General features: G+C 37.5%; 1 protein-coding gene across 3 annotated transcripts in view; it reads left to right on the top strand.

Moving 5' to 3' along the window:
• The first annotated feature begins 152 nt into the window (after positions 1-152).
• Positions 153-23,841, top strand: part of LNPEP (leucyl and cystinyl aminopeptidase) — a 52,596-nt gene continuing 28,907 nt past the window's right edge. The window contains exons 1-4 of one of the 3 annotated variants that reach the window (XM_030257722.4): positions 153-418; positions 16,509-16,615; positions 18,709-19,549; positions 21,984-22,122. In XM_030257722.4, the coding sequence (XP_030113582.4) occupies positions 18,732-19,549; positions 21,984-22,122 (957 nt within the window). In that variant the 5' untranslated portion in view covers positions 153-418; positions 16,509-16,615; positions 18,709-18,731. Of the gene's footprint in view, positions 419-5,927; positions 6,080-16,508; positions 16,616-18,708; positions 19,550-21,983; positions 22,123-23,841 lie in introns of those variants that run through there. The other 2 variants (XM_030257721.4, XM_012577384.5) reach the window with 2 other exon arrangements.

A 23,841-nucleotide genomic window follows, 5' to 3' on the forward strand; every position in this document is an offset into this window, starting at 1 on the left:
CGGCCCGGCAGCACCACCATCACGGCCCGGGCCCGGTGCCGGGGCCGCCGCGGCCGGATCCCCCCAGTCCCACGGCTCGCCGCCATCCCACACTCGCTCCCTCGGGGTCCGGACCCCGCCCCGCCATCCCCGGCGTGAGGCGGGCCCGTGCGGGGAGGAGGCGGCGCCGCGAGGCCCAGCCAGGACGAGGAGGAAGCGAGCGCTGAGGCGGCGGGGGTTGGCCGGGGTTGCCTCGCCTGAAGAAGCTTTCGAGCAGGGAGGGAGCCGCGGGCTGGCACCGCTGCGGTCCCTCTCAGGGGGCACGGACTGAGTCCGTCCTGGGAGCATGCGGCGGCAGGAGGAGGAGGAGGAGGCGTGAGGAGCCGCGGCAGCGCCTCCGCGGAGAGCTCCGGGAGAAAGATGGAGCCCTTTCCCAGCGGTGAGTACCATCGGTGCCCGGGACGGGACCGCGGGGCCTCCCGGCGGAGGAGCTGTTTGCCCACAGGAAAACGAGAGCCTTCGTAGTCTTGCTGCCCCCGCCGTCCGCGGCTTGAAAATTGTCTGAGGTTAATTAGGAATAGCTGGCTGGAACGGCAGAGGTGAGAGGAGCTCCCTCGCTTTCTCGGCGCTGTTGCGCTTCTCACTGCCCGGCCGGGGGCTCACCGGCGCTGGGAAGCCGAGGCCCCGTGTACGCCAGGTGTACACTCGCCCTGTGTGGCACCACTGAAGGAGCCTTGTAGGTGTCTGGAGTTCCAAAGCCATCATAATTCTGATGGGAAGTAGGAACCAGACCCGCTGCTCATGGCGTTTTCCTGATCGGGGCATTGTCACCAGAACATACCCCCCGCCTCCCCACCCCACCCCGAGCGAAAGGAGAAATAAAATACAGAAGTACCAGCGGTGTACGAAATAAGTGTTTCAGGGTGTTCATGAAAGCCAGAAAGCTTTCAGAGCTGCCCGTGCATTGACAGAAGTGCTTGAAATACCGACGTGGTTGCATATGCTTAGAGATAAGCTGGCATCGTGATACAGCCGTGTGTGTGTGTGTGTGTGTGTGCATCCTGTGCTTGTGCCTGAAATAAGCCATGAAAAGTCCGTGTTGCTTCTGCCTCTACTAATATAATTCTACAGAGAAGGAAATGAAGTTCTCAGATCAAAGTGAAACTGAAGCATGTTTGGTTAGATTCACGACCATGGCCAAATATGGAATTAGACAGTGGGTAAAACAACAGCCTTCCGGCTGAAAACGCAGCACTTTTGTTACAGGTGGGATTTGGTCTGTTGAATGACAAGTATGTTGGATAGCCATTGCTAAAATACCAGGTAGAGTTTGCTGCATCGTATTTTAACAGTGACCTGCCAAGTCAGAGGCAAAGTTAGGTTTTTTTCTGAATTTATGTCAATTTTTTTAAAATGTTAAATCCATAAAAAAACCCCATACACTAAAAAATAAATTTTCTGTCTCATGGCAAGGGGATTGCCACTGGATGATCTTTAAGGTTCCCTCTAATCCATTCTATAGTTCTATAAACCATGTTATGAATCTATAAATATATCTTCATTGCCCTGCATTTCCCTGTTCTCAAGCACATTAAATATCTCCTATCATTTGATGCTGCTGTTTAGAATCTGAAAGAAACTGAAGGTCATGAGCTCTGGGCATATTTTGGTGGCATAGCTAGCAGGAGAGACTTTTTCCGTCTTTGTTTTTTTTCCCCCTCTTTGTATTGTCATGCTAAAATTACAGTTTGTACAAGCAGTTGATGTTTTGGTTCTCTAGATAATCCTGGCCTGAGTAAAAGGTCTTTCAACTACGGCCTATTTCAGTCACAGGGTTGTATTCTGCATTCTTGTATGCATCGTAAAAAGAGCTTGTGTTTAAGAGTAATGCAGTCTGGGGGAGAATTTTATTTTGAAGTCATCTTGCTAAGGCCATTCCTTTTGAAAGAGATGAAATGTTGTTTTAAAGGCCTGTTTGACATAATGCTATTGCTGCACTGCGTAACAAAACATTTCAAAAATGTTGCTCCATGCAACTGGAAGAAATGGACCTGTGGGCCTTAGCTGTAGCTTAAGGTACCAAGAAGCAATATTCATGCACCAAGCTTCCTGATTTTGTTTCCTGAAATGAAAACCCTGCAGATGGTGGTAAGACTGGAAGAAAATTTGGAGCTGAAATTGGTCAGTAAGTTTCTTCCTGAAAGCTGGCTCTGCTGGAATGGACACCACAGAGAATATGCAAATATTAGAGCAAAAGTGTTGCTCCTTATTTCTGGTGATCTTGAGGCATGTTTGGTGCTCAATGGCAGCTGCGATAATCTGAAGAGGGTGCTTACATTATTGGCTTTTTGAATAGAACTTTCATTTTCATGCCTGATGGTCTGGAACCTTTTGTGGGCATAATATTTTTTTCAAATAAACTGGGTTTTGTTTTGTCTTACACAATACTTACGAGTTCTGTTTGTGAGTCTATGTTGACTTCCTGTGCAAATGCTGTTTGAATTCAGAAGAAAGCATGCCTATCACAGGAAGCTTACAATATTTTACTTTCAGATCACTCAGTTCTTTGGGGTTTTTACCCTTGTAAAACATGGGGAAGAGGGAACAGACTGGATCTTAAGATTTTGCAAAAGCATTTTAGTTGGATTCAATACTCTGATGCCCACTGGGCAAACTATCAATGAGACAATTTCTTGTTTTTCTTTATGGAAGTAGAGCTGTGTCAGAATGGGTATGTATCTTAAAATAGACTTCAAGGCAGCAAATGCACTAAAACTGGATATAAATTCCAGCTTTTCTAGTTCAGTATTTGGTTGGATTTTTTTTTCTTAAATAAAGGAAAAAACACAGCCCTAATGCATTTCAAAAGTCAAAGAAACTCTTATTATCCTTTCCTTGAAATCCTAGTGGGTATGCTGAACTCTTTACTGTTTGAAGAGCTTCTCCAGTGGAAATGCTCAGATAAACTAAATAAACTTAATTTTTTTAAAAATTTCTTCCCTCATCCCTGTACTGTAAATTTAGTTTTGAACCTCTTTGAAGAGATCTAGGCTGTGTCTTCCTCCTTGCCTAGGAATTTAGGTGGAGATGATGTATGAGGTCTGTAGCTCTGGAAGAACAGATAATTGCATATTTATTTTTAGCGCCTGGAATAGTTGAATTAATCATAAAATATCTCAAGTTGGAAGTGAACTATAAGGATCATTAAGCCAACTCCCTGATGCTCTCAGGACTACCTAAAACTAAACCATATAACTAAGAGTGGCATCTAGACATTCTGTGATCTCTGGCAGGCTTGATGCCATTACCACATCCCTGTTCCCCACCCTCCAAGTGAAGAATGTTTTCCTGATGTCCCATCTGCAGTTCTCCTTGAAAGTTATGAGTGCTACAAAGTAGTAAATGTTCTAGGAATGGTTATTGGTAGGATTTTTTTTTTGAGATTGATTCCTCTCTTTTGCATGACTGTTCTTAATTTGAGATTTTTCCCTGAGAATGAATAATCAAAGTTTGATTAAAAGCTCATGGAAGTCTTCCTTATTTGTTGCACATAATTTTTGCCCCCTAAATTGTATGGTCTCCCCTTCTGAATCAATGAGCAGAATTTATTTATTTTGACTAGCCATTTGTTACCTAAACAGTTTCAATAAAATTTAAGGAAACAAAAAACCCGCAAAAAACCCAAAACCAAACCAAACCAAACCAAAACAAAAAACCAAACAAAAAAACCCCACCAAAAACCAAAAACCCCACAACCAAATTTAAAAAAAAATACTGAAAGAAGTGAAATACAGGTTAAAGGGAATATGTAATATAATTTTGGACATTTCTATCTTGGACATCAGTACAAATTATTTTGCAAGTTTTTGCTTATTTTTTGGATTGTTTGTGTTTCTGAAAGGTCATTTCCTGTTTAATACATTAAATATGTCACTTCTCTACTTGACACAGAAAAAAGAGGTAGAAGTGAGCTATTACAGAGTTTCTCATTTAAGACAGGCGACATGCATGAACTTAAAACTGTCGATGGGATAACTTGAAAGGATCTGAAGTGCAAATAACACTCACTTTCACTAACATTCCTGAATTATTTTTGTCCTTTTCATACACAACAGATGCAATCTTTGATATTAATGACATCTAAATTGATGAACAAAATAAAGACTGTCATGGATAGAAGTGCAGGGTTTTTGGAAAGTACAAATAAACCAAGTTAGGTAATGTTCTTTACAAAATTAATGTGTCATTTGCAAAGTCTAGTCATTTTAGGTAGTTCCTGTCAATTCTAAAATATTTTTGTTCTTTGTGTTGATTTTGTTCAGTACAGTAGTGTATTGAAGGTTGCAGGAGCATGTTCTTGTGTGCATAGCTTTAATTCTATTTGGGACAGCAGGCATAGCCTTGACTGCCAGTGTTTTACAATGTTGTGCCATGGAGCAGAAGGGTTTCTTAAACTGTAACTCAGTCCTAAACAACAGACTGTGTGTTATGGGGTTTTTTTTGTGGGTTTTTTTTTTTTGGGTGGGTGTTTTTTTTTTTTTTTTTTTTTTTTTGTACAGTGGTAGATAGAAAACATCAAAGAGGTCTGTCTTTAATGTCTTTTTTTTCTGCCCTGTGTTTTGCTTCTCCCATCAATTATTATTGGGAAAAAAAACTTATTTCTGTTCCTGAATGTGAGTTTTATGTTGTCCAAGCACATTGTGCTGGGTTAGTTTTCTACAAGGCCATGTTGTAGTATCTGTGCTTGTGTTCTTGTGTCAGCTCAGCTGAACAGGAACCTTTTTTTCAATGTATTGGGTATGTGTTTGATTTTACTGCTTTGCTGTAATATCCCTGCCAAGCAATGAATGTTCAGAAAGGGAATTCAGTAAATTAAAGAATGTCTGAAGATGAGAGCATAGGTGCTCACTATTGATCATTTGTTAGTGTTTTTCCACTAAGCAGTTGGTCTTCACTTGCAGAATGAAACTGTGGAGTATCTGCGTGTTTCCTTCATAAGTAAAAAATGATGAAAGCTAACCTCAGTATCTACCTGTAAAAGTGTTCCATGATTGTCTTCTCTTTTTTTTGGGCAAGGTGATGTAAAGTTGAGCAAATATGTTTCACAATGTTGGGGCTGTGTGAATGTGTGCTACACAAAGCCCTGGAACGACTGCCATAGAAAAATAGTAGAAACAAATAAAAGCAAGGATAAAACCACCTCTGTTTGTTTCACTAGTCAGAATACTTTTTTCTTATTAGACAGGCATTGGTGTAACAATTACGTACAAAGAAGCTCAATTTATCTTTATTTAATGCATCCCCTGATTAAAGTAGTGATGAACTCAAGTTTCTCATATTTTACTCAGTGATGTAAGAAAGTTCAGTGAATTTACAGTTCTCCTGGCACAATTTTTTTTTCGTTAAGGACAAAAGGAAGGATTGTGTAGCAGAGCAAAACCATTAAGTTTTCTTTATGATTGGGAGCAGTGTTATTCCTTTGTCTGTCAGAGAAATATATGCATGGCAACTGCTGCTTAGACTTCTGTCCAACAGTATCTTAAAATAAGATCATATTAACTTCTAAAATAAACCAGAATCTTGTGTGATCTGGGTTTTAATTGTCTCAAAGTATTTTAAAGAGTACATATAATACCTTCTGAAGTTGTGTTTTGATTACTTGCGATACTGCTTGAAATAGTGGAAATGTATTAACCTTTAACTGTAATAATCACAAAAAGATTGTGTGCCTTCTTGCCCATAGAAAGGTGGATACTCCTGAAGGATATTCAGAGCAAGGAGGGGAGGGAAGATGCCTGGAAAACTCATCTGGCTGATCATAGACACAGGAATTTCAGGGTAATACGGCGTGTTGGGTTCTGCTCAGTTTGCGTCCCTAGGGCACAGCTGACACTTTATTGCTTCATGAGTGTTGTCTTAAAATAGATGTTCAAGGAAGACCTCAGAGCCCAGCTCTTCTCCTGGATTATTCAGGGCGTGCAGTAGTCTATTGAAGCAGAGGTCTTCTTTACTCCATCAGGTAGAGAGTGAAGAAGTGGAATCCTGATTCCACTGAACCACGAGATGCTTTTAATCAACTGTTTGTTCCTGTGGAAATAAGGTGAGTTTTGATTTTGGGATTTGCTTTTTATTCCAATCAAAACTGCTGCCAAGATGTCTGGAGGAGTGTTTCATAACTAAGCATAACTGTGTGCAGAGAGCTTCCCCTTGGTTGTAATTGCTCTGACATTGAAGGAATATGTTCTGTTAACTGGAGGTCTTGTGTAACAATACTTCTACCACAGTGCCATTGACTTTTATGGAGAATTGATTGTGTTCAAAACTAAGAATGTGCCTAATTCACCTACTGTTTTAGGGCCTAATAGTGATTTTTATTTAAGCCTTTCTTTTGTGTAGAAACTGACTGTTTCTTCAGTAACAATGAGCTGGTAGCACATTAGTAGAACCACTTTTTACTATTTTTCATGCATGAAAAACAAAAGTTCTGGACTTCAGCAAGACTTGTGTTAGTGGGAGACCAAAATGCTTTGGTATGCTTTAGAGGCCTCATATTTATGACCTGTAAACCATTATAAGAGAACAACAAGTAGTAGGTTTTTGGAAAATGGGGCTGTGAAAACAACATGTATAAACTGTCAGTTGCTGTCAAAACCTGTGCTTTTTATCATTGATGGAGATATTAATGATGCTTTAGTGTCTCTTTTGGAGCAAATGAATAATCAAAAGTGTCTTGTTATATTATGAGACTGAGAAAAATGTAGATAGATCCTTTTTTGCTCTGTTAAGATGGTATAAAACTTACTGTGTTCGGAGTCATAGGCAGTAAGCTCTAGACATTGTTGTGCCTTGCTTTCTGTGAAGTGAACTACCAGTTAGGGAGCAGTGAGCACATAATGTGTGCTTGTGACCTGTTTGGTATGGTTTGAGTTGTCATGTGGGTATTAAGTAACTGTAGTAAGCCACAAGGCATATTGGGTTGCCTCTGTAGAGAGTGAGTGTTCAAGACAGGAGGATATGATTCCATTAATTTATTGCTAAAAGCAAACAAGAGAATGAAAAGATTCAGCAAGCATCAGTTTGTATATAGCACGTCAGGGTCTATACCTAACTGTTAGATGTTTCAGGAAACTCTGATTTTTTTTTTTTTTCAGCACAACTGGTACCAGCAGAGAAATGTTTTGTATTCTCAGCTATGATGAACCTAGTGTTTATCAGACATGAAATTAATGGACAGGTGTTGTGAAGAGGATAGTCAGCAGTTCTGAATGTGGGAGTTGAGTAACTCAAGCAATCTGACACACAACTTCCTCTGTGTCTCTTCAGATTCAGGACCTTTTCATTAGACCCTTGTGGTTAAACATTTTATGTGATTTTAATTGCAAAACATGCCTTTGGTAAGACCGGAAGCAGGAAACTAAAACAACCATATTTTATAACTAAAGCCAGAAGCTTCTTTCCTGTACATTTTTTGTTCAGCCAGTGGCTGTGGGTTGAACACTCTCTCAACCTTGTGGAAGGTTTTCCTTCTCAGTAGTAGCTAAAGAGGAAAGTGTCATTTAAAACTACTTCCTCTTTCTTTCCCTCCATTTCCCCTGCATTTTCTCATAGCAAACCTAACTGGTACCAGATGTAAACATGAAAATATATGGTTAAATGTGAACAGATGTGATATATATCTGTTGGATACCAAAATCGATACTAACCTTGGTTTGGTTAGCTTTAAATTCTTCTCTTATTTCCTCTTAGCTCCCAATAAAAAATTATGACAAAAATAAGTTACAATTTTTTGCCAGTTGTATAGGTGGAGTATACAGTAAATTATATACTCACTTTTTACCCTTCTATGATATTTTCTTTTTGTTGATAACATAGAAGTGAAGATTTAAAAAGAAGTCTCCATAGTAGCCTGACTGTTTACATTTAAATCTGACTGGTAAATGGTGAAACATAATTGATCCATGTAGTTATTCAACCTGAGGTCCTGACAAAGAAAATGCAATGGTACTTTGGTTAAAAATCAGGAAGAGACTTTCAGAGAACCTTTCAGAAGCACCCAAGACTAATAAACACTGACTTCCTTGAAATTACACTCCTCGCTCATGTTTCTTATGGCAGCTTCAGATAAGAGAAGGTCTTAAAATGCATAATCACATTGTTTTAATTTCCATTATACAGTAAATTCGCAGGGTTTTGTTCCAGTCTATGTGCAGAAGCTTGTCATTACAGTATTTATCTCACATACTCTTTCCAGTGGTTTGCTTTGTTTTTGTTGGCTGAGTAAAGGTTAAAACTGTTGTCTTACTGCAGATAGATGGAGGTTTGAAATTACATGAATGACATTGTGTACTGTCCTGCTTTAGTAAGAGTAAATAATTTTCCATATAGAATTGAATTGTTTTCTTGCTCAGAAGGAACTTGCAATGTATAGAATGATTAGGGAGAAATGGTAGAGAAGAAGGAAATCTTTAGTAAGAGTCTTAGCTTAACTAATGTGTTTGTGGACATGGGCATTTTTTCCTGAACCAGCTTGTTGGAAAAGATCAGATAAGCTTTTCTTCATTCCCTCCAAACACAGAATTTTAATGGATGAGTTGGAGACAGCCCAGGGCGTAACAGTGCAGGAAGTAATTCGCATTATAGAAGGAAGAGCTAAATTAATATGACAAGGAATAATAACCATAAACAAACAAGTTCTTGATGCATGCTGAAAAGACTGTAAAATTAAAAGGCAGCCTTGTTAAAATAACTGCTTTCTTCAATTCAGTAATTTTTAATGTCTGATGTGATATATCTGTTGATACTTACCCACAAGAAGAAATTGTGTAATTCAATATTTAAATGTTAATATAGGGTTGTTAATCACTGCTTCTGCTAGACACAATTTTGCAGAAAGTTTTGAAAATATGAAGATTTTTACTTGTTTTACTCTTTACTTATGCTTTACTTATTCATTGTTCCAATAACAAAGTACAGTATCTTTCAGAAATTAGATTCCATAACTAAATCTTCAGGGTGTTTTGTTTTTTGCCTGTAAATTTGTGAACTCAAATTTGGGCATGTCTTGAATTTAAGGAGTTGTACTTGTCTCCTGTAAGATCCATGCAGCCCATCTTCAGAGTTTTTATGTTGACTTCTGGGTCTGGAAGTGCCATGCGTAATTTGCTTTCATGAAGATCGTGAATAAATATAACTTTTTGCTTGATGATCCTCCTCACACTTGCTTTCGTCTGTAGGAAGGAGGATAGAACTAGAAACATCACTGCTTGCCTGACCCATAAAAGCTTGAGGTTTTAGTTAGGATTTTGGATGGGTTTCCTGATGAACTCAGACATTTGGCGTGTGATCATCAACAGCCTGTGCCAGTACCCTTAAATGCATTCTGCAAGTGAATTTCTTTGTCTCAAAGAGCAAGCAGGTGGCAACAGGGGTTATTTACTGACCATGCTGTAAATCAGTTGTCTGTGAAAAAAAACAAAACTGATATTCAACAAAACTTCTGCGGGGTGATATTTTAGAAGAACAGAAGAGCATTTTAAAAATTAGTATTTGATACTTAAGTATTTTTTCTGCTTCAAAGTTTTTTTTTTTTTTAATTGCTTCCTCCAAAATTTTGAGGCATTTGTTTACAAGCTGTGACCAGAGAAGATGTATACAGTGACAGAGCAGGGAGAGCTGGCAATTAGAAAAGCTAAGTGAGTCTTCTATCTTTGCATGGAAACCAAGGTGAGCAAGGAGGTAGTTAAGAGTTTGTGACTGTTGCAAGAATAAGGAACTACACTAATTCCTGTGTTAATTGCTTCTGGAAATAGGCGAACATTCCTACAGTGAATCAGTGAATGTAGTGTTCAGAGGAGAAGTAGGAAGATCTTGCTCACATTTTAAATTACTTAATCTTCTGCTGTGTAGCAGCAGTTGGATGTCCAAAACTGTTATTATGAAAGGAGAAAAATAACAAAGAGGAAGATGGAAAACAAAACAGTGTCTGTATTATCCTGAACGCCGGTGTCTGGGAAAGGATGGTGGGATGTGCTGAGGGGGTGATGTACCTTCTGTTAGAGGAAGTGGTGAGTTGGGTGGGGGAATAGGCCCTATAATGTTTAGAGGGATGTGTTTGTCAGTTTTAACAGCTAGGAATACAGTATGGCATCAGCAAATAAATTGAGATGGCCAATAGATTGTGCAATTTTCTTAATTAGATCAGATTTATAGAATTTATAGCCAATATTAGAAGTCCTCATGCTAAGCATTTATCAAATCATAGACTCATTTAATTTGGAAAAGACCTTTAGGATCGTGGATTACAACCATTAACCTTTAGGATCATGGATTACAGCCATTAACCTAACACTGGCAAGTCCACCACTAAACGGTGTTCCTTAGTGACACACCCACGTGTCCTTACAGACCTCCAAGGATGATGACTCCATCACTTCCCTGGCCAAGCTCTTCCAAAGTTTGATAACCCTTTTGGTGAAGAAATTTTTCCTAATACCCAATCTAAACCACACTTGGTGAACTTGAGGCCATTTTCCCCTTGTCCTGTCATTTACTACCTGAGAGAAGAGACCAACACCCACCTCACTAAACACCTTTCAGGTGGTTGGAGAGAAACTAAGTAACTTTGAAAATTCCTGTCCTGCTTAACTGTGGTTTGTGTTTTGATGTGTTTTTGGTTTTCTCTAGAATGTATAATTGAAATCTAGTGTAAAAATGGGAGTTCTCTATATTGTATGGGAGCTGGCATAAAGTTAAGTAATTTAACTCAGCATTTTGGCTCTGAATTTTTTCTTATTATTTCAAGTCACTTAGATTTAGAGTAATTTACCCATTGATAAAGTAAACAAAAAAGAAATATCACAAACCAGATTTAACCAAATAAGAATTAAATTTCTGGATAGAAGACATTAAATTTGTACACTGACCTTAGTTCCTTTATCATGAACATTCAGCAGTAACTTTAACCAGAGTTCTGCTTTGTTTTTATCCCTATGAAGAGAAACTGCTTACTGATCATCATTTTTTTTTTTCCAGAAGTAACAGCAACTGAGTGTTTAAGTGAACTTCTTTAGGTGTTTTCACTTGGACTGCTGAAATTCAAAGTAATTAATCCCAGGAAAGGTCATTGCTGAATTATCAAGTGACACCTTTATCTCTTTTTTAAACCTCTGTTTTATAAAAAAGGAGAGTGGCCTATGTCTGTAAGAGCTGGTATCATTAGACAGCTATTGTTAAGTATAGGCTTTGATTTTATTTTTCTATTGTCTGCATCAGTGATTTCAGAAATCAGACTGTCCATGCCTGTGTGAAAATAAGTTTATGGTACATTCTACAACTTCAAGACCTGTTGAGCCACTAGAAGCCTTTTGTGTTTAGTTAACTTTTGCTCAAACCTCTGAGTGCTGCTTCTGACTACGTACCTCTGAAAGCATCTACTCTCACTGCAGCCTAACCTACAGGCCATACTAAATCTTTATACCAAAGGTTGCCTTGGAGCAACTTACTCCAAATGCAGCTAAAATAAGAGCAATATCTTTAGAGGAATTACCTCAATCCTAAAATAGATTTGAGGGTTTGTAAACTAGGGAAAGGAATTTGGATGTTCTTTTTTATAGAATGATGCTTGCTCAAACTGTCCAGAAGAGCTCATCAGCGAGCAATGAATGAAAAATTCAAAACTAAGTTCGTTCAAAAATAAATACCTCTCAGACAAAATCATATAGCAGTTCTCCTAACTGTTTATAAGCACAGGTCTGATCAACTTTTACTACAATTTTCTGCTAAATGTATAAAATGGCTGCTTTTTTTTTTTTCCTCTATTTCAGCACTTTTGTTCCTTTTTCTGTTTTTCTGTTTTTAATCAATCTACAGCAACCACTGTATGCTGATTTTGACTACGCTAATGTACACAACTCATCAAGGAAAAATAAGACACTAGATCACAGCAATTAACAGTTCATACTAAAGGCAAATTTAATCCTTAAAAAATGGTTGCTAGGTAGTAGCAGGAAACCTGCAGTGTTGGGAATAATTGCATGCTGAGCATGGCATATTGCTAGCAGACAAACTGGAGAAACTTTCAAAGTCTGTCCGTAGCATTACCAATACTACTGAGTGTTTATTTTTCAGTGCATCTTTTTTTGTACGTTGAAGACTTTTTCTTTGAGGTAGTTGAGTAATCAGTGAAATAGACAGAAGGTAGTGCTAAGGCATTGTAAAGGGTTGTGAGATGTGGCTTCATATTAATATTTTTTTGCTTTTTGTGGGGAATGGAATTGCATGTAAAGTCTGTCTGATCATCGGTGTTTTGCATGTCTGTGACAACAACTATTGCACAGCTCCAGTCTGGGTCCAGTCAGTACTGTATTCCTCCTGCTAAATTCTCTGATTGAGCAGAGATGGGAGGCAGTTCTGCTTCAGAAGTAACTCTGGAGGCGGTCTCCTTTCAGATGTCAAAAGGTAATGCAGCTTCTATATACTCATACTAAGTGTTCAGGTGGATTGAGGGGTTTCAACCCGTAGTTCTGAACTGACCATGAGCATTAAGATGACAATCACTTCTATATATGAGTACATCTGTTTATCTGATTGCTTAATTGTCTTTAAAAACTTAGACTTCATATTTTTACTCAATGGTGAGAAAGCCTTGCTTTCCTTTGCTAGCTGCTGCTGCTTCATCAGCACTGAATTACAGTTTAAAGGTTAAATACTAGTATAGTTTATTTTAGCCAGTTGATTTAAATGTCTCTTGTCTAATTGCTGTTCAGATTTTGAAATGCTTGCCTGAGCAAGCAATCTCTCATAAGCCCTGTAGCAGAGCTGAGCTGAGGTTATTTCTGATTTGACCAGTAGGTTTTGAAATTGCAGTAACACAGAAAGCGGCTCTGAATCTACATCCAAACATAATAGAAGGCTTTGATAGCAGGAGGTTTTTCTGTCTTAAACACTTATTTGTAGAGTGAGCATTTGCTGGCATATATTGCCAGAGACCAGTCAATGCAAATTACTTGTATTCTTTGAGAGTTTTGTGGTAAAAAGTTAGATGTCACCTAATGATGAAATAATGTCATCTATGTGGTCAAATACTGTGCCAAATGCCTTATGTTACAGCATATAGATAGGACATAATAGATATATATGGATCTGAATGATGCCTAAATAAGTAGGGAAGTGGGACTGTGAAAATCACAAAACCGTATTGCTTCAGTAATTTGTTCAGGGCTTTTTTCTTAAAATATTTCTCTTCCACAAAACTGTTGATAAAAAATACTGTCAATTTTCTGAGTTGCCACTTCTGTTTCGTGATCTTTGGTTTTTTTTCTCATTTCATTTGCTGAAGTTGTTAAGTAGAGTAGAATGTTGCTTCCTTCTCTGTTGGATTTTTGAAATTAATTTCTGTCTTAACAGGGTATGCAATTCATAAACAACATTAGCTAAAGTTTCCAGCCTAATTTCATCTTTCACTTTAGAAATGTGAAGTTTCTATCTAAGAAAATGTTAACAATTTATGTCTTAAATGTGCATTTTCAAAGTCTACCAATTCATATGGGTTTTGTTGTCAATTAAACTTCTTCTTTGCTGGCCATTTTATTCCTCATCTGTTGAAAAAAAAATCTGATATACAATCATATTTTAACTATACTTCTGGCTGTTCTTATTTCTGTTTACTTAAATTCTAATGCTGATGTGCAGTAATAAAAGCCCTTAACTAGTGATGTTTGGAACTAGTGATTTTTGATCTCCATTTTCAGAAAGTGATTTCACTTTCTGAAATATTTCCCACCTTTTGGATTTACAGTAGTATTTGGAATCAAAATTTTCTTCAGAATGCCTCTGTATTCCAGTTTGAGTATCTGTGACAATTAATCTGTTTTAGCACTCCCCTTTGGGCTGCCCATCTCTCCTCTCTCCTCTCAGACAACGTAGAAACAACCAGGGCAATAGTTTTGGGTGAGAATAGGTTGTAACATTTGGAGGAAGTCTCAAGCAATGATTCCAGCATGAGGTGCACAAATAAGAGTGAATGTTCCCTTCTGTCTTCTATAAAAACATTAATATTTGGCAGTTCAGAACTGGGGGAATTGATCTGCTGCTTCCTGTAAAGTAGAATTGGTGAACTGCCATTAGTAAGAGCAGAGCCCAGGTATATAGTTTTAATTTTTACAGTTCTGTAAAAATTATATTTTTACTAAGTAACTCAGCTTAAATAAATAGATTTATGGCTTTTGTTAGTTATATGTAAAAGTTGGGCCTGTGCTGAATTTTATTTAAAAATTCCTCAAACTTAAAAAAGGTGAATGAATACTATATGCTACGTTGCTTTTCCATATTGGAGACATTTGGTGTATTAAACATTTCTCTGTCTCTATCTGCCTTCTGTTTGAAGTTGAAGATGCAGATTTGCATCAGACAGTTCAGGAAGAAAAGTGTAAGCCTTTAATAGTGTTTCCAAATCCTTAGCGCCTCAGATGTTGTTAAACACATTTTAGATGACTCTTTAATGTGAAAAATCATGGTTTTGTTTCTACAGTCAAGTCTAGTCTTTCTAGGAAAGAAAGGAGCATTAAGATTAATTTTTTTTTATGGTGACAACCTTAGTGGTTTGTGCATTTAAAAATATTGAGTTATTTTAAATGTAAACTAATAATGGAAACATGTAACACTTCTGAAAGCTTGTTGAATATTTGTTATACTGTTCTCCTGTAGCTTGTTTCGTTCCCTCTTGCATGCAAACTGTACAATGCAAGTACATCTGGTTTTAATTGGGTCTTATATTTCATCTTGTTCTGGTCACTAGCTTGACATGACTGCAGACATAAGATATGTGTGAGAAATTTCACTAAGTAGGTATATTTTTGGTTTCCTCTCTTATAAATATAGATGAGTACGCACTATGTGTAATGTCCTAATCTTTTCCCTAAAAAAATGGATTCTGTAGCAGGTACACCTGTTAGTTTTAAACTTTCTAGAACCATGTCTGCACAAATCATATTACCTCTTAAAGACAGTGCAGTTGTAGCAGAAAACTTAAATACATTTGTCATGGCTAATAGGTTCTTTTCAATTTGTGGTGTTTCTAATTTTTTTTTTTCAGATACAATGAGAACTTACTATTTCACTAAGCAAAATGTAAATTTTAAGTTACAGTGAAAACATTTTTTTTATATCTGATTTTCAACCTTTGTTTTTTCTTCTTTTTCTGGGTAATAGTTTTACTAAATTTACTGCTTTTGATATGAGAGAGGGCAGTTATTCTATATGTGTCATTATTTTTGCAGAATTCCTTCATTGGCTTTTCCATTTGACATAATGTTAGTTACTGACAAAAACTAAACAACTTAAAGAGCAGTAGCATTTGCACAGTTTTGTATCCGTGGCTATGTATGAGTGACCTGCTTCAGTCATAACTACATTCCTTTCTGCTTGTCCCAACTAACATTCCTTTCTGCTTGTCCCAAAGACCAAGTAAAGGAGAGAAGGTCAGGTTCCACGTACTCTAACCAGTCTTGCTATTTTTACTGATGAGTTAAATATACATGCAAGCATGCATTTCTCTGCTTGGAGCGTGCTTACATGCCATACACAAAGTATTTGCAAGTGCTCGTAAGTGCTTCAAATAGTTGCTCAGTCCTGGAAATAAGGAATTTTATGTTGTTTGCTAAACCTTAACTATAGAACTAATATATAGTATAGAACTAATTCTGCAATTCTTAAGCATTAGTGTAGCTTTTGTTCTTTTCGTTTTAGACTTTGTGACACAGTATTTGGCCCAATAGCATCTTTTCCTCCAACTCACTTTACCTTCCTGGTGGCAAGCCCATTCACATACTAGGAATAGCATACTCTGATCTTAGTACCTGTGCTGAAATCTTCAAAAGTGTTTCAACACTACTTCTAGCTGAAGTGGTATTTGGACAGGTGCATGAAGACAAAAAATATCTTTAAAGGGAAAAAATCCAAAATCCAAAAGCAAAGAGTTCAGAGTTTATCTGAGTGTTAAAGTTTTAAACAAATTTTCTATGGTTCATCTACTAAAAATGTGTTCTATGAATAAAGAAAATAATAAAAATACTTTTATGCCAGGATAAATAGCTCTAGTAACCTTTTGATACTTGGTCTCTGTTCTTTCCAGTGGAGAGTAGTAGTCTGGTAATACTTTAGATATGCACTAAAGTTTTGATCTAACAGATTTTGATTACTTCCAATTTGTGCAAATATTTCTGTAGAAATTGCCTATAACTGTTGTTTGCATAGAAATTAATATCTCTAGGTATTAAAAATGTGAATTGTCTTGAAGCTAACTTCAAGTTTAACTTTTCTATCTTAGTTTCAGTTTGAGATTTTTAGTATAATTCTTTTTAACTGAAAAAGTTGTTAGTACCTGCATGCGACTTTGAAAATACTGTCTTTAGAAGGAGCTAATTAGTGAATAAGCGCCTCAAAAAGCAAACTGTTCTCTAAGCCTCAGAGCTGATGAAACCTTATTTCTGCTAGATTTATGCACTTTATCTTTCTCCTCCTTCCCTCTGCAGTGCCTCCCCTGTCTTCTACCTCTTTTGCTGGCCATGCAGCTGCACATGCCATGGCTGGGGTTGGAGCTGTGTACTGATTGACTGCTACCTTTTGGAGTGGTTAAGATGTGAGTTTTAATGCCTGCCTTTTCTACATAACAGATATGGATTTGGATGTAGTCTATCAGCAGATGGTTGTTTTGGGGTGGGATTACATTAGGACTTGAGGAAACTTGGTATTGAATCTGTTTTCAGATTTGATTGAAGCTAGTCAGCAGATTTCAAAATCAACCAGGTGAAGGGAGGAATAAAGAAATTGTGTTAAAAGTTGTAGTGAATTCTTGATAAACTGTTCTTGAGGAGAGGAATTGTAAAAAGAGTTTCAGCTGCACAATACTTTCTTTCCACATTTTTCCCTCTACTAGTTTGCCTATTGTTTGCACTTCTAATTTAACTTAGCTTTCTGTCCTCTCAGTTCTGTGTGGCCCCCAATCTGACATGCAGTGCACGTGCCCCGGTGTGGAGATCATGGTGCTAGACCACTGAATGCAGCTGCAGCCTGAAGGCTGGCATGTGAGCACTGTACGTGTGAGCAGTGCCATAAGAATAGAAAATTCTGGAAGCTTTTGCCTAGAGGTTGGAGCAGATGACTTCCTGAAATCCCTTCCAGCCTCTTGTGTATCTTGTGACCCTATGATCCTATTCCTTCTTAGTGCAGGTAAATCCAAGTTTCACCAAACTCCCTGTTTTCATACATCACTGTATCTCCTGTTTAGGTTGACTAGTGCACCTTTCTCTTACTGAATTTTCTGGGGAAGGATTTTTTTATTTTATTTTTACCTTATTTTAAGGCCCTTTTAATTGCTACAGTTACTGACACTCCAGTTTTTCTGAGTTTGTGGTATTGAAGCAAGAATTCTTGATAAGTTTAGAGTGAATATTGAGGAACTTAGTATATCTAGTTCGAAAATACTCTTTCCATGTTTTCTTTAAAATGTTTTATTTTCACTTTTGAGATTTTCAGCCATATAGAAACTTAACTTTAATAAAATGAAAAATAAAATAAATAATACATTGGAGGAACATTATATTCTAGGTTGTTTATAGGTTGTCAAAATGTACATTCTTGCCAGAAATTAATAAAAATTAGCCTACTTTATAGTAAGTTTACATCCCAAGCACAAATCAGCTTTCTTCTTCTGGAAGCTAATAATGTGGAATACAGAGGTATGATGTGAATGTTGTTCAGTTGACAGTAGACAGGCATGTCTTAAAGAGATTAGGTTCATTTCTGAACCCTTGTAGTTGGGCAAAGGTATTGTCCAGTCCCTTGCATAGAAGCTGTGACTGGAGACTAATTAGCTAAAAGATAACCTTTTACATAAACAGTGGAAGATAAGATCAGAAGTTTGATCAAAACGTAACTGCATGCTATTAAAAAAATGTGATTTTAATATTTGGTCTGACTCTCAATTCCTCATTTAGATTCACTGATCCATTATGTATTAAGGACAAATTTTATGGAGGCAAACAGTCTGATTGGCACCGATTTGTCTTCCTAGATGCGTGGATTCTTTCAAAGAATGTAGCTAGATCTTAAATGAAAATGTCAATTGGAACTATAATTTTTATACTGCTATTTTTGTATGAGAAATATTTTTATCTTTTTTGCAATGTTTCTGAAAAATTAAGTCTAAAGATGTCTAATAGATGTTTTATTTTTTGTCTGCTGTCACGTTGGCAGATTTTCTCCTCTGCTAAAGAACTCAAAAAGTAACATATTTGAAACACTTCTAGAACTGTACTGGCTGCTGTGCTTTACTGTGCAACATAAGAAATAATCCAATTTAAAGAATTTAGTTATTTTACTCAAAGTTGAGTACAAATATAGTTTACTGGAGTAGAGGAAATGCAGCCAGGCCAATGGCATCAGTGGACTGGTAGAGCAATACAGTGGTCTAGCCAACCTCCAGTTATGGTGTAAGATGCTTTTGATTATGTCCAAGGAAAGCATCCTTTTGAAGATACTGAAAGCAAAATTAGGGTAGGCAAAAAAGCATAGAAATATTTCCAGGAAACAAACTTAGGAGAGAAAATAGAAGAGATCTTGATGGTATATACTCTAAAGATGTTTCCTGTTCTGTAATTCACTGAAATAGCGTCAAGGTGTTACACTCAAGCCTGTTGTTCATGATGTAATATATGGTAATTTCTTTTTCAGATCGAATCCAGTTACCCAGGAATATGATTGAAAACAGTATGTTTGAAGAGGAGCCCGATGTGGTTGACCTGGCAAAAGAGCCTTGTTTACATCCACTGGAGCCTGATGAGGTGGAATATGAACCAAGAAGCTCCCGTCTCTTGGTGCATGGCCTTGGAGAGCATGAAATGGATGATGATGAAGAGGATTATGAATCATCAGCAAAATTGTTGGGGATGTCCTTCATGAACAGAACCTCGAGTCTGCAGAATAACATGTCTGCATATAGACAAAATCCAAATGGATCATGCTCAGTGCCCTCTACGAGGACCATGGTGGTTTGCACAGTTGTTTTTGTGATTGCATTTTCATTAATTATAGTGATTTATCTTCTTCCCAAGTGTACATTTACCAAAGAAGGCTGCCAGAAAAGAAATCATACAATGGAACTAATATATCCTTTGGCAACAAATGGAAAACTATTTCCATGGGCAAAAATTAGACTTCCTCCTGATGTTGTACCACTGCACTATGATCTTGTCTTGCAGCCAAATTTAACTACTCTGAAATTTGCAGGCTCTGTAAAAATAGTGGTCAACGTCCTCCATGTAACTCGGAAGATTGTACTTCACAGCTCAGGACTTAATATCACCAAGGCAACAATTACTTCTGCACAAGGACAGCAAGCAAAGCCAGTTGAATTCCTGGAATATCCACTGCATGACCAGATTGCACTCATGGCTCCGGAGGCTCTCATTGCAGGGCAGAATTATACTGTCAACATGGAATATTCATCTAATTTATCAGACACCTACTATGGCTTCTACAAAATTTCTTACAAGGATGAGAACTCTAAGCAAAGGTATGCCTACTAATACAGCCTCTCTGTTCTGTCACTTCTAGACTGTGTTTCGATAACAGAAGTAGAAAGGTTGCTTTCTTTATTGGGCATTTTATGCAACTTGTTCCTGTTGAGAAAAATCAGTCTTTTATCTCTTGATTAATCTACCTGAAAAATGTCTTTCATGGATGAGTTCCTTAAGTCAGGGCACCTCTCCTACAGTGAAGTGTACTTCAGTATGGAGGCTGTAGGTAGTTGTAGTGTGGCTTTTTTGGTTTGTTAATTATTTTGTTTCTTTCTTTGGAAATTCTTAGCACATTTCTTGAGCCCTTGAGTCTCAAGGCAGGGACTGAGGAAACAAAGTCCTGTCCTCATATAGAAAGAGGCCAGGTTCAGGACCACCAGAGGAATCCAGCAGGGCCCAAAGAGATGCATCACACAGTCCTAAAGGAACTGAGAGATGTCATTGCCAAGATGTTCTCAGTCTAATGAAAAAGTCACAGCAATCAGGCAAATTCTCACGTGACTGGAGAAAAGAGAAACATCACACTTATTTTTGCAAAGAGTAAATTAGTGCTTTTTATCAAAAAGATTATTAAAAATTGGCCCTCCCTCCCCACTTCAAATGGGCCTTATGTTGGTCACATACTTAAGAGTGTTCATGCCTTTGTGGGCAAGTAACTATCCATGCAGGTCTTCTAGAAATAGTGTGGTGCAATAAAAAAGGGACAGGAAAAGCAGTGTGGGTTAGCTAAGCAACTTATTGCAAGCATTAAAAACATTCATTCCCATGAAGTAAGCAGATGTAAGAGTGCAGTGGCAAGTGCAGAAGGCAAAAATTACCTATAGGATTGAAACTCAGTGGATTTTTTTTCCTATTCTGATGTAGCTGCAGCTTTCTTTTCTGTTTGTATTTACCATAGTAGAAAGAAAATGATTAATTGTTCACAAAGGAAAAATATAACCTGTCAGTAATTTTTTGAGATTTTGTCCCACTCAGTCCAGTGCTACCTGCTTTTGTTCTGGATCAGGATGTTTTGACCTGTATGTTGAACATGTTTTAGCCTGTCTGTTTTTCAGTAAACCCTTTTCAGATAACTCTTTAGTGATCTCATCATTTCCATTGCCTTGCTTGCATCATCTTTTTGCAGAGACATTGTCTCTGTTCATCTGTTGTCTGTAGTTTTACAAATACAGACTACTCTGATAACCTTTGTCGTTACTATACTTTCTATATAAAACTCAAACAATCAATTGATTTTGGAAGAAAATATGTTTAGTTTAGTTTTACTTTCTTTTGGATATTTTTGTACCATTTTTTATACCATCCTTATATCATTTTGGGTATATTTTATACCAAAATAGAAAATTACAAAATGCCAAAATAACTCACTTAACTTGTTGCCAAAAGCAAAATAAAAAACAAATAAATTGGATCTTATTTATATTTTTATGCAGAATGGTTCTTTATTCTTTGCTTTTCTTCTGCACAATCTTGCGGTGAAACTGCACTGATTTGTCAGAGGAAAGGAAAGACTAAGAAATTGAAAGCAGGCATGCAGTTTAATCTTGTGAGTTGTCAGCACTGTGCCTTCTCAGAAAAGCTGTATACCCAAAAATGTTCAAATTATGGTGCAGAACAATTAAACTGCCCAAACACTTGATGGTAGCTTGACAGTGGGTTAAAAAAAAAAAAAATGCAAGGAAAAAAAAAGCCCCACAATGTGTACCATCTTCTCCATGTAGCCCCAATAAATACTTCAATTAGAAGACTTGTTGAACTCGGTGTTGTCTTGCAGGTGCAGAAGTCAAAATGCTCTCCATCAAAAGCCATCATTTCTGTGGCTAGTTAGTATAAAAATAGTGGAGAATGAAGGTAGACTCCTGAGAAGTTTTCTTGTGATATTAATAGCTGTTGGATTAGAGACAAGACAACTTGGACTTGGATAGAATCCATCCACTAGCCAGCACAGGGAGCAGGCATACAGTTAGATGAACTCTGGGAACATCTCCAGGAAGTGGCCAGGCAATTAGATGAAAAAGCTTCCTTGCAGTCATATCTACTGCAGAGGTTTCCAAACTCTTATTTCCAAACTCTTATTTGCTAATTTAATTTTTCAATCTTCTTTTTGTTCCCTCTCTTTGGAAACTGGGTGGCTTATATTTTGGCAATTGTTTTGTAAGTGAGTTATTCCAGGTGCATTCTTCTTTGTTCAGAAAGCAAAAAAAGCCAAGAAGATTACTCCTGAAATAAATGTATTATTCGGTTTTAAAGCAAAAATTGGAATTAAACATTTACTCTGACTGTCCCAGCCTTATCATTTACTGTTCAAAAAGCTATTCCTACAACAAGCTCTTGGAATGTTTGGGAGGGAAATCACTGTTCTATCCTAATTAAACTGATATTTATGTCTTTAATAATTTTTATTTTGCTGTTCTCCACTCTTCCCATTAGGTGGTTTGCAGCAACTCAGTTCGAACCTCTGGCAGCAAGGTCTGCTTTTCCATGCTTTGATGAACCAGCATTTAAAGCTACTTTTTTAATCAAGATCAAAAGGGATGAGAAACTTTCCACTCTGTCAAATATGCCAAAGGTACTTGGTTTTGAGGGGCAGTTTTAGTAGAGCTGCTGCCTAGGTAATTAATTCCAGTGTTTCTGATTGGTGGTTTTATTACATCAGCGTCCAGGGGATTGACCTGTGTGGGTAAGCTATAAACTATATGACTCTATCAGCTGTTTTGTTCTTAAATACTTGAACTTCATAGAGAAAACAACTGTTCAATGCATTGCGTGGTGTATGATGTTACTGACAGACAGTTGAATGACTGAAGGAGTCCTGTTGAAATTAAATGAACTATTATTTTGCAAATGTTATGTTGTTGGTGACATTGGTCTCAACGGCCCTTAATGTTTGCTTTCAAGTTTTCTGTGTTTGCTGCTGCTGTATGTGTGCAGAGTATTGAAGTGCCTTCAGCAGTAGTTTGTGTAAGTAGCACCAGTCTTTGTGAAATACATGCCTGTTCTTGAAGGACATGCTTCTGTGGCTAAATGAGGGGAGGTGTGGTATGAACACAGACAGAGTCAGCTCCAGAATGTGAGTGAGGAATCTGACATTCCTTCACCTAGAATTTTTCAGACAAAATCTTGTAAGAGCTTATCTGAATTTTATGGTGATGTTTTAATCCCTTACACCTTTGACAGACCTTTATGGGAGCCTAATTCATTTAGACAGGCAAGAAAGACTAACATTACCTAGTCTGTGTCTTAACTAGGTATTCTCTCATCAAAACACCACCATTTATCACCCAGCAGAAACTCAATACTGACATTGATCTAATCAGTAATGAGAAAATTGCGCCTTTGGTGTTTCTGATATATTTATGTACGCTGTGCAGCTTGAGTTCCAGGAGGGTGTCTAAAGCTCAGGTGCTCATGCAGATGCCTTGTTTTTTGTTTTTGAAAACCAAGCTAATAATGTATGAAACAGTGACAACCTTATGAAACAGTATCTTTTCACATTGTACAAACATTTATTTGGATTTGTAGTGATTCTTAGCAATACAAGAAGAAATGAACTCTGGTGGATCACTCTTCTGTTTTATGTAAACAAGAAAGGGTGCTCACTCACTCTTCTCTGCTAGGAGCTGGGCAAGTGGCTAAGGAATCTTTCAACAGCCTCCCAAGTTCTTCATGTACAGAAAGTAAATGATGGTTTAGCCCTGCTGCATACACCCACAGTTAGTTCCACTGGCCAGAGCAGGGTGCTAATAATGCCAAGGTTGTGGGTTAGAGCCCCATACGGGGCATTCACTTGGACTTGGATTCCTTGGTCCTTGTAGGTTCCTTCCAACTCAGAATATTTTGTAATGTGTGCAACAGACATTACTGAAATAATCATCTATACCTACATGGCCAAGAGATCTCAGAAGTGGGCCTTGTCAGCTAGTGTGTACATCAATAACTTGGCAACATATAGGGTCTGACATGGATTAAGGCTAGAAATAAACTGTGTTTTGGGCCTAGAGAGATACTTTTTGTGGTTTTGTTTGTCCTATTTTTGGTTTGAGTGTGTTGGGTTTTTTTTTTTAATGAGGATAACTAATTTTTAAACCAGTTTAAAAATTAAACTGCAGCAGATTTTCTTAAATAAACTGTCACCTCCTTATGAAACAAAAGCTGTAATAAAGTCAGAAATTTATTAATTCACTAGAGAAATTCAAAGGTGGCATTCTGCTCATACATAATGGTCAGATTAAAATATTATAGTGGTTTTATCTTCGGGTTTAAAAATCCATTTCTCTTTAAGGCTGAC

The sequence above is a fragment of the Taeniopygia guttata genome, chromosome Z (assembly GCF_048771995.1).
Source record: "Taeniopygia guttata chromosome Z, bTaeGut7.mat, whole genome shotgun sequence".
Taxonomy (NCBI): domain Eukaryota; kingdom Metazoa; phylum Chordata; class Aves; order Passeriformes; family Estrildidae; genus Taeniopygia; species Taeniopygia guttata.